Source organism: Miscanthus floridulus, chromosome 9 (genome assembly GCF_019320115.1).
Source record: "Miscanthus floridulus cultivar M001 chromosome 9, ASM1932011v1, whole genome shotgun sequence".
Lineage (NCBI taxonomy): Eukaryota > Viridiplantae > Streptophyta > Magnoliopsida > Poales > Poaceae > Miscanthus > Miscanthus floridulus.
Genome location: NC_089588.1, coordinates 142,884,078 through 142,894,469, shown reverse-complemented (window position 1 = coordinate 142,894,469; position 10,392 = coordinate 142,884,078). Strand labels below are relative to the sequence as shown.

Sequence of the window (10,392 nt, the reverse complement as noted above, 5' to 3'; positions counted from 1 at the left end):
CAAGTGGTATGCGCGCCCAAGCGGTTCGCATGCAAGGAAGTCGATGATTTGCATGCATGTGAGGGAGGTGTAGAGCGTTAAAGGCGCTAAGCACAAAACAACATTAACCGAATGAAGGAGAAAATGAGAAGGATTCAATTCAGCACTAATCACCATCTTGGTCTATGCACCAGAGTCAAATAAGACACCCCCGCTGTGAGTCTACCCAATGGAAGGCGTTCGTATATGTTTTTCGGGCTAAAAACGAGCCTCTAATTGGCCTCGTCGAGACCTGCTGGTCTGCCTCGCTGTTGGGACCTTCGTCTGCTATGTATCTAGACTGTGTGCGGCCTCTGAGCGATCTAGGTCCTACTGGTGTGTGATCCAAATCGGCGTCAACAGACCCAATAGTTATCCACGGATCTGGAGTAGCGTTTGGTTCACATCAGCAACACGGCCTCTAAGAATGAAGCAAGCTTGTGTTAATTTAATCGGACTGGAGAGTACCACGTACTATAAAGAATAGCGAGTCATTTGTGAGATCCATATGGGTGCACGGTGGAGTGAAGCAAGATGCACAAGGGTAATGACCTGGTGAGATCTCATTTTTCTTGTCTCCCAGTATCAGCTCAGAAGCTAATATTGTAATACAATGTGAACAACGTGAGAAGTTAATGATTGAAAGGGTGGTGTGGCAGCATATATAATCAATTTGATTGCGCATCGAGCGTCAGCTGGCAGTACTTAAGTAGAGGCAGCCCCCACTACTGAAGCTATCAGTTTCTCCCAACTCATTCGTCATTCCTCCTGAGCGCGTCCACACAATCGGTTTGGCGTGTTTTTGCCTGTCCAAGGGTAAGGCATACTTGCATATGTATATATCATGTGTGCACAGATGGAGCACATACATATAGCTGGATCCATCTTAATTTAGAATACTGTGATGCATGCTGACGCGCTGTTACGACTGCAGACGGATCGACTCGGACGGAGCTAGTGGATATATGGGAACAATAATGGATGATCATATATCTGGAGGGCAAGTGCTAGTGCACCTGTGGAATAAATCAGGGATACAAATCATGGTTCTTTTGAGCTTCAGCATGCAAGTATTCCTCCTTGCCTTCGGATCCATCCGTCGGCGTAGCTCCTCAGCCTTTCTAAGGCTGAGCCTCTGGTTGGGGTACCTGCTGGCCGACTCCACAGCCATATACGCTCTGGGCCACCTATCTGTAGCCAGCAGCGGGGGTTCAAGCCAGCACCAGCTGGTATCCTTCTGGGCGCCGTTCCTCCTGCTGCACCTTGGTGGCCCAGACAACATCACAGCCTACGCGCTTGAAGACAACCGGCTTTGGAAGCGCCACCTACAGATCCTCATTGTGCAGGTCCTAGGAGCTGCTTATGTGACGTACAAGTCCATGGCCAGCGGCGGCACCTTGCTCCTCCTCCTGGCCTCCATATCCTTGTTTGTTGTTGGCCTTGCTAAGTATAGTGAGAGGACATGGGCACTCAAATGCAGCAGCATCAGCAGTATCCGTAGGAACCTTAGCTATCAGGAGAGTGAAGACCCTTGTCAATTGTTGGGATCACCGGTGAACTATCACGCCGGCGAACCTTGGAAGACGCACTCGGAAACACTCGATGGAACACACGATGTTTGGTGCTGTCAAACGGACTGCTTTTTCTTGTATACATGCACTGAATAAATAGCGATTACATGCATAAGAGGGAGGTGATCTCCCCTAAACGCGCAACACACAGCGCACTACAGTTCGTGCCATCCCACGACCCGCCATTGCCGCGCGCAGCTCCTAGATGCTGGCTAAACATAGCTACAAGCTAAAAAAACTGAATGCATGGACTAGTTATAGACTCCGACTCAGACTGCTAAGGATCAGTGTTGGCTGGACTATACAACATTTCTCCCCCTTAGTTCATGCCCTCTCCACCGATCGTCACGACGCCGATTAGTTCACGCAGTTCCAAGAACCGCACTCGCCCTAGCGCTTTGGTTAGGATGTCCGCCAGTTGTTCTTCTGTTGAAACATGCCCCAGGACAATCCTGTTCTCGTCGATGCATTCACGGATGTAATGGAATCTTGTGTCAATGTGCTTACTCCGATCATGATGCACGGGATTCTTGCCGAGAGCTATAGCAGATTGATTGTCCACTTTAAGCTCCGGTGCTCCAGGCTCGACACCGGTCATGCATGTCCTTGACAAGCCGGGCAAGCCAAACACCCTGACAAGCCGCCGTCGCCGCAGCAATGTACTTAGCCTCGCATGAGGATAGAGCCACTACCTTTTGTTTCGACGATTGCCAGGTGATGATGTTCCCGCCGAGGAAGAAGATGATGCCGGTGGTGCTCTTTCGGGTGTCGATGTCCCCGGCCATGTCAGCGTCGCTGAAGCCTCTCAACCGTGCAACTCCTTCTTCCCTACATGTGTAGTAGAGACCTTGATGGCGTGTCCCCGCCACATAGCGGAGGACTCGCTTCACCGCCACCAGGTGTTCTTCATGCGGCGTCTCCATGAACCGGCTCAGATAGCCCACAGCATAGGCCAGATCAGGCCGTGTGTGAACAAGGTATCTCAGCCCACCTATGATGCGCCGGTACGCCGTGGCATCCACTGTGTGAGTGGTGCTTGTTCTGCTCAGCTTCAGACGGGGCTCCATTGGCAGCGAGTTTGGATTGCAAGCACCCAACCCGCTGCGTTCCAGAAGCTTCCCTGCATAGGCAGATTGACAAAGGGTGATCCCAGCCTTGGTTTGTGTCACCTCAATGCCCAAGTAGTATGAGAGCAGCCCAAGGTCACTCATGGAGAAGAGCCGCATCATGTCTTGCTTGAACTCGTTGATCGCGTCGCTGCTGGCACCGGTGATTATGAGATCGCCGACGTAGATACCTATCACCAGCCGCGATGCACCATTTGAGCGAGTGTAGATGCCGTGCTCCGAGCTGCTCCTCTGGAAACCAAGCGAGATCATTGAAGCGTCGAGCTTGGAATTCCAGGCCCTCGGTGCCTGACGTAGACCGTACAATGCCTTCCGGAGGCGCATCACCTTGCCGTCGTCGTTGCCGATGATGAAGCCCGGCGGATGTGAGACGTACACCTCCTCTCTCAGGTCGCCGTTAAGGTAGGCGCTCTTCACGTCCATATGATGAACTTTCCATCCTTCATGAGCTGCAAGAGCAAGCAATGTACAGATCGACTCCATCCGCGCTACCGGGACGAAGACCTCGTCGAAATCCACCCCGGCGCGCTGGACATAGCCCTTCGCCACCAAGCGAGCCTTGTGGCGGATGATGTTGCCAAGTTCATCACGTTTTACCTTGAAGACCCACTTGAGCCCGATAGCATGGTGCCCAGCAGGTAAGGAGGCGAGCTCCCAGGTGGCGTTCTCCTCGATGGAGCGCAGCTCGTCACGCATCGCTTGGCGCCAGCACGCCGTGCGCTCGGCTTCTCCAAAAGAGGTGGGCTCGTCGGCGGTGGTGAACATCAACTCCTCACTCAGCACTCTGGCAGCTAGGCTAGGCGGAGATGATGGCCCGATGATGGTGTCGATGGCGCGGAACCTTAGAGGAGCCTCGTCGTCATGGTCCGCGTCCAGCATGTCGTGCTCATCGGTCGGTGGTGTGGCGAAGTGTGTTGGTGACACAGGAGCAGGTGAGCCCTAAGGCGTGGCTGCTGCTGGTCCAGGCGACGGTGACGCAGCTGGAATCGGTGATGTCGATGGAGCTGCGCCAGGCACCGTCTCGGTGATGTACTCGACGGTGAAAGGCTCGTCGTCGCCAAGGTGCACATCTGGGCTTGTCGTCCAGTCCCAACGCGCCGCCTCATCGAAGACGACGTCGCGCGAGATCACCACGCGCTTGGTCGCGGGGTCGTAGCATCTGTACGCCTTGGATCCGCTCTCGTAGCCGACGAAGATCGTGGGTGTGCTCGGGTCATCCAGCTTCTACAGCCCCGGCCTTGTCATCTTGACATGCGCGACGCAGCCAAATGTACGTAGGTACTGAACTATCGGATGCTCCCCAAACCAGGCCTCGAACGGGGTCTTGCCATCAAGCGCCCGCGTAGGAGCCCGGTTGAGGATGTGCACTGCGGTGTGCACGGCCTCGCCCCAGAAGAAGCTTGGGAGCCCCTTTGCCTTCAGGATGGAGCGCGCCATGCCGACGATCGTCTGGTTCCGGCGCTCCACCACCCCGTTCTGTTGAGGCGAGTACGGGGCAGTGAGTTGCCGTTGAACGCCACGGCGTGCGCAGTGTTCACTGAACTCGACGGAGGTGAACTCCCCCCGCGATCGGTCCGGAACACCTTGAGCTTTCTCCCCGACTCCACTTCCACGGCGGCTTGGAAGTTCTTGACAGCCGTTGCTGCCTGATCCTTGCTTGACAGGAGATGGAGCCACATATAGCGACTCATGTCATCAACGAGCAAGAGGAAATATCTGTTACTGCTTGGAGTTGGTGGAGATACTGGTCCGCACAGGTTGCCATGGACGAGGTCCAGAGCATGGCCTACGCGCTGCTTCGCCTCACTAGGGAAAGGGCTCCTCCGCTGCTTGCCGGCGAGACAACTGTCACACACCTGATCAATGTGATCTAGGTGCGGCAGTCCACGAACCATCTGCTTGCTGGCGAGGGAGCGGAGCGACTTGAAGCTGATGTGGCCGAACCGCTCATGCCACCGCCAGGCTGCTTCCGAGCTGCGCGCCGCGAGGCACATAGGTTGCCCGATCACCAGCTCGAGGATGTACAGGCGGGTGCCGCCGCGCGGCACCTTGGTGAGCAGCTGCCATGCCTCGTCGTAGATCCTCAGCGCGCCGTCGTAGAGCTCGATGCGGTACCCGGCCTCCTCCATCTGTTCGAGGCTCACAATGTTCGCCACGAGACGGGGAATGTAGTACACTCCGGCAAGGGTACGGTGCTCACCATTCCTGAGGACGAAGATGATGGTGCCGCGTCCCTCGATCTCCACCACTGAATCGTCGCCGAAACGAACCATTCCGGTCACGTTGGTGTCGAGATGCACGAACACCGAGCGCGAGCCAGTCATATGGTTGGTCACCCCGGTGTCGAGCACCCACCGCCGGGCATCCTTGTCGATGTGGGGCCCAAGCTCGGCGAAGACCTCCGCTTCATGGATCTTGACACAAGTAAACGATTGAGCCGAGAAAGCTGACGGCGCGGCGATGGTCGAAGTAGCGGTTGCCGTGGCCATCATTAGCGCCTGCTGCTCCTGACCTTCCGCTACGTGTGCCTTCTGCTCCTGCTTAGGTTTGCGGCAGTCCTTGGCGTAGTGGCCCTTGATGCCGCAATTGGCGCACTTGTCAGGGTTCCTCTCCTGAGGCTTCCCTGAACCATCCTGCCCCTTGCCGTCGCGTCCACAGCCGGAACCGCCACCGCGGCCACGGCGCATCTTGCCGCGCTTGCCGCTGCCGGAGCCATCGCCGGATTCACGCAGCTTGAGCCGCGCCATCCACTCCTCCTCAGTGAGGAGCAGACGACCTTGCTTGTCAACATTGGATGACGCGCCCGTGGAGGCCGGCTTCTTCTTGTGCTGCTCGATGGCGCGCAGTCGACCGACTACTTCCTCCATGGAGAGCTCATTGACGTCGAGGAGTGTCTCGATGGAGTAAGCAATCTGCTCAAGGTGATCAGGAACCACCTGGAGCATCTTCTTCACGATCTGGGCGTCGGTGATGTCGTGGCCCAAGGTGCGAATGCTGTTGGCGAGAGACATGACACGGAGCGTCCACGGACTCACCCTCGTTGAAGCTGATTTCACCGAACTGTCGGAGCAGGTGCTGGGTGTTGGCCTCCCGCACTCGAAGCACACCGACACGGATGGTCCTCACCGCTGCCCACGCCGATCGCGCCGTCCTCCTGCGGGCTAGGGAACCCAGCATTTCAGAGGGCACAGATCGCAGGATGGCGGCCATGGCGAGGCGATCCTCACGGTACTCGATGAGCACCTCCTCTCCTTCCTCCGGCTCGACGGCGTGCCACAAGCCCGCCGCCTGCAGATTGACCTTCATGAGGAGCGCCCACTCCTGATAGTTGGAGCGCGTGAGCATGGGGTACTGCACGGCGCCGTTGGCCTCCTTGACGACGCGCTCGATGATGACCTCGCCGCGACCTCGACGCCCACGGCGCGGGTCTGGCGACTAAGAAACTCGACGGCGCGGAGGGGGCGATGGCGACCGGCCGCCGGAAGCGGGGGCGGACATCCTTCCTGGGCTCTGATACCAATTGTTGGGATCGCCGGTGAACTATCACGCCGGCGAACCTTGGAAGACGCACTCGGAAACACTCGATGGAACACACGATGTTTGGTGCTGTCAAACTGATTGCTTTTTCTTGTATACATGCACTGAATAAATAGCGATTACATGCATAAGTGGGAGGTGATCTCCCCTAAACGCGCGGCACACAGCGCACTACAGTTCGTGCCATCCCACGACCCGCCATTGCCGCGCGCAGCTCCTAGATGCTGGCTAAACATAGCTACAAGCTAAATAAACTGAATGCATGGACTAGTTACAGACTCCGACTCAGACTGCTAAGGATCGGTGTTGGGGCTGGACTATACAACATCAATTACTGACACATGATATGAGCGACGAGGACATCTTACTTGTAGCTCACCGCTCTCTCCATATCTGCAAGGCTGCATTCACTGACTTCCCTGTCAGGTTCCGTGATGGTGACAAAAATTGTTACGGTCCCACAAGAGTCTGTGTGGTGAGCCAATACAAGCTGGTTGAGATGGAGCTGTCCCTGATGTATGACGCCCTGTACACCAAGGCAGCGGTGATGCACACAAGGTATGGCTTCTGGATCCGTATTGTTTCGGAGCTTGGCACGGCCACCGCATTCCTCTTGTTCCACCTCCACCTTACTAGAACCAGCAGTAGAAGAAACAATAATGGGTACAACAGAGGGGATGTGATTGTCAGTTATGTTCTGTTGGTGGGGGCGTTGCTCCTGGAGGCCGTATCACTGTGCAAGGCTCTTGTGTCCTCCTGGACATGTTCTCTCATGCACCACAGCCAGAGGTGGGAGTGGCTTCTCCATGCCCTCACTTTTCTTGGCCGGCGTGTGCAGCCAGCAAGCAGCCGACTGTGGCAGGGCTCTATTGGGCAGTATAACTTGATCCACCTGTGCACCCGTGACAGAAAGAAGCTAGGAACATGATGTAAAATAGATAAACAACCGTAAATCTATACCTAATATTAAATAGGCAAAAATTTTCTCCACCTATTTTTTTCGTCCGGCCCTCCCCGTAACTAACTCTGTGAATGTGGAAACTGTCTCTCTTGGCCTGTCTATAGCTCTCCCGATTTGTATGATATAGGTTTTGTATAGCTACGAATCCAAATCCAAATAGATCTATCTGATTCCAAATAAGCTGAATAGGAATCCTAATCTTGGCCGTATTATTTTCCTTACCGACGTTGCTCTCGCCTACTCAAAACTGGCCAATCACATAAGCACGCACCTATCCAATTACGTGCATGCATAAACGAACAAATCACCTCATTGGCAGGTAACGAGTCTCCTATTCCCTTTTTAAATCACGTATGCAACACTTTTTCACCCGACCAGCTCATCTTTGACTCGAGTAATATTGTCTGATCAAACATAAAATATAGAAGAGTTGTAGATAGACGAGCAGAGGTAGAGACAGTTTTTCCACATTCACGGAGATATATAGTTAGGGGGAAGGGAGGTGGACGAAACGAATGGGTTGAAATTCTGGCTCTCTTTAATATTATATATATTTTAGGTATTGATATATTGTCGCCGGTCGTATCCGGAGGATGGAACTGATTAATTTATTTGCAACCAGGAGACCAACTGGTGAAGGTGTACCATAACAAAGATGCGTCGTTGTGCCACCACACAGAGAAACTGATGGTGAAGGTCTCCGGACCTCTGACCGGCAAGGGCGACACGGCGAGGCTGGACATCGTGTTTGTGCTGGACACCAGCGGAAGCATGCGAGGGAATAAGCTCGAGGACATGAAGCGTGCCATGACCGAGTTCATAGTCCATAAGCTGGGCGACCGTGACGGCCTCGCCATCATCCCATTCAATTCTACAGCTCCAGCTCCTGCTGATAAAGAGAAGCGGTTCACTGCGTTATCTCTGAATAAATCTGAAAGGCAAAAGGCGGTAGAGTTTGTGAGAAAGCTGAAAGCTGATGGCAACACCAATATCGAGGCCGGCCTCAAGGCTGGCCTCGAGTACCTCGACAAGGGACGTAGGGGGAACCTACATAATGCTTCGTGTATCTTCCTCATGTCAGATGGGCACGAGAACGTGGGCAAGGCAAGCAACCTCGATGGTGCTGTCGCCGACCACTCCGTGGTCACGTTTGGTTTTGGTGAAGACAGCGACGAGAAGGTATTTATAATGCTTTATTATGCATGCATTATTATGATTATGATTATGATTTTTATTATTACTATTATTATTTCTAAGTAGACAAGTTGTTTTAGGGTGGTGCACTTTTGGATGAATGAAATATAATAAATAGATAGATATAAATGGTTGTGCTGTAGTACTTATTGTAAAAACTAATGTAATGTAATATGGTAGTAATGGAGATCATTAACAATGCACCTCGATCGGTGGCAGTTGCTCTACGGCATCGCATCCAAGAGCCATGCAGGCACATACCATCATGTCCGGGAGAAGGAGGATCAAAACAAACTGATGACTGCCTTCGCCGGCCAACTGGCTATTTACCGCTCCATCTCCATGTTGGGTCTCAAGGTAACATTGAGGCCCAACAAAGATGCAGGGTACAAGATACTGGGTGCGGATGCTGGCAGTTACAAAAGAGAGGGTTCCAAAGAAGCCGGATACATCAGAATCAGTTTTGGTGATCTTGCCCGCCAGGAGAACAGAAGGATCCTGGTGGACCTGGAACTCCCCAAGGTAGAGCAAGAGCAGAAAGGCATGACCGTCATGCACGTCGAATATGAGTATAGGTACGTACGTATATGTCTGTATATATGTGTGCTTTTATTAGTTTGTTTCCCTTTAATATATATAAATATATATATATATATATATATATTTCATTTCATTCATTGTAATGCATGCTTGCATGATCATCAGTCCACCCAAGAAGGCCAGGATCCCGGGACCCAAGCATGATATCAAAATGAACCGCGTCCGGAATCCTGCTGCATGCCAGGCTGCCACGGATCCGAACGTGACCCGGGAGTTGGTCCGTCGCGCCCAGGCGGACCACTTGTACAAGGTGATGTATTTGGCCGACAATAAGAACATGGGGGCCGCCATAGAAGAGGCGGAGAACGCTAAGAACTCCTTGAGTCCCGTCCAAGACGACCAAGATGAAGCCGTCGACGCTCTCGTCAACGAGCTGGATAATATCGAGGAATTTCTGGGGACGTACGACGTCTACCACAAGCTCGGCCGCGCCTACCTGCTGGCCTGCATCTCCTCGCATGAACGCCAGCGCTTCACATCAAGAGGTGGTGCCGTCCCGGTCGACCTCTTCCGCACGCCTCGTATGGACAAGTACTTAGCTGAGGCCCGCAAAGCTCACAAGAATCGCAAACCCTGATGATGAATCTATCTGATCTGATGATGATCACAGCAATGCATGCATGTGACGATGCATGATCCGGGCCGGGGACGCACGCATGACACCATTCCATCCAGCCAGCCAGCCAGCTGCACGCACCAGTTTCTCTCTTTATCTTTATTTTATTTACCCAATATAATAACATGCATGCATGCATGCCCAGCTACGACTAGCTACTATGTATGTTACGTTGCTGGCCCTTACTTTGCTTTATTATTTGCTTCTAAGTTCATTATTTCCCTTGTTCCACGACATTTTATATGTCCTGTATCTTTATTTGCTGTAATAAGTACCCCAAGCACGCGCGCGTTGCATTTTATTGATTCATAATCTGATATGCTTTCCGGCTGGCCACAAACTACGCCCACATGAGTATCTATAATGTTACATTGTATATCCACAGTGTTTCCAATGACCTGTTTTTAAACCTTGCCACAATGTTATCAATGTTTGCCAAGCAATTTCTCCCTATGTCTCCATGAAAAATAATACCCAGGAAGGCTACTAAACGTATGATAAAAAATAAAATCCTCCAAAAAAAAAGATCCTCCTTTGCATCTGCAGAAATTTGGCTTAGGGCCCGTTTGGATCAACACACTAAAGTTTAGTCTGTCGTTGGACAATAAGCTAAATATAGACCGATTAAAATTTTCCTTTTTTCTAACTACCTTCGAACAGTTCAAAAATTTGGCATTACAAAATATGAGAACTTCAAATAAAATGTTGGAAACGTTAATGATTTCAAATGAATTAGTCATCAACTACAAAGTTGTAGATCTCGAGATC

General features: G+C 52.4%; 2 protein-coding genes across 2 annotated transcripts; both read left to right on the top strand.

Annotated features, from left to right (window-relative positions):
- Positions 1–995: 995 nt before the first annotated feature.
- Positions 996–7,181, top strand: LOC136481159 (uncharacterized). Its single transcript, XM_066478517.1, has 2 exons — positions 996–1,551; positions 6,580–7,181. The coding sequence occupies exons 1-2, from the start codon at positions 996–998 to the stop codon at positions 7,179–7,181; spliced, it is 1,158 nt and encodes a 385-aa protein (XP_066334614.1).
- A 548-nt stretch (positions 7,182–7,729) lies between these two features.
- Positions 7,730–9,585, top strand: LOC136481158 (uncharacterized). The gene is made up of 4 exons (XM_066478516.1): positions 7,730–7,733; positions 7,837–8,393; positions 8,628–8,983; positions 9,114–9,585. Exons 1-4 carry the CDS (start codon positions 7,730–7,732, stop codon positions 9,583–9,585), a joined length of 1,389 nt encoding a protein of 462 aa, XP_066334613.1.
- The last annotated feature ends 807 nt before the right edge of the window (positions 9,586–10,392 follow it).

What these genes read in the sequence shown, in the direction of transcription:
- LOC136481159 (XM_066478517.1), top strand. Translation starts at nt 996, where the DNA reads ATGGATGATCATATATCTGGAGGGCAAGTGCTAGTGCACCTGTGGAAT. An exon ending in TCAGGAGAGTGAAGACCCTT is followed by an intron (nt 1,552 to 6,579) that starts GTCAATTGTTGG and finishes GGACTATACAAC; the next exon opens with ATCAATTACTGACACATGAT.
- LOC136481158 (XM_066478516.1), top strand. An exon ending in GTGAAGACAGCGACGAGAAG is followed by an intron (nt 8,394 to 8,627) that starts GTATTTATAATG and finishes GATCGGTGGCAG; the next exon opens with TTGCTCTACGGCATCGCATC. An exon ending in CACGTCGAATATGAGTATAG is followed by an intron (nt 8,984 to 9,113) that starts GTACGTACGTAT and finishes CATGATCATCAG; the next exon opens with TCCACCCAAGAAGGCCAGGA.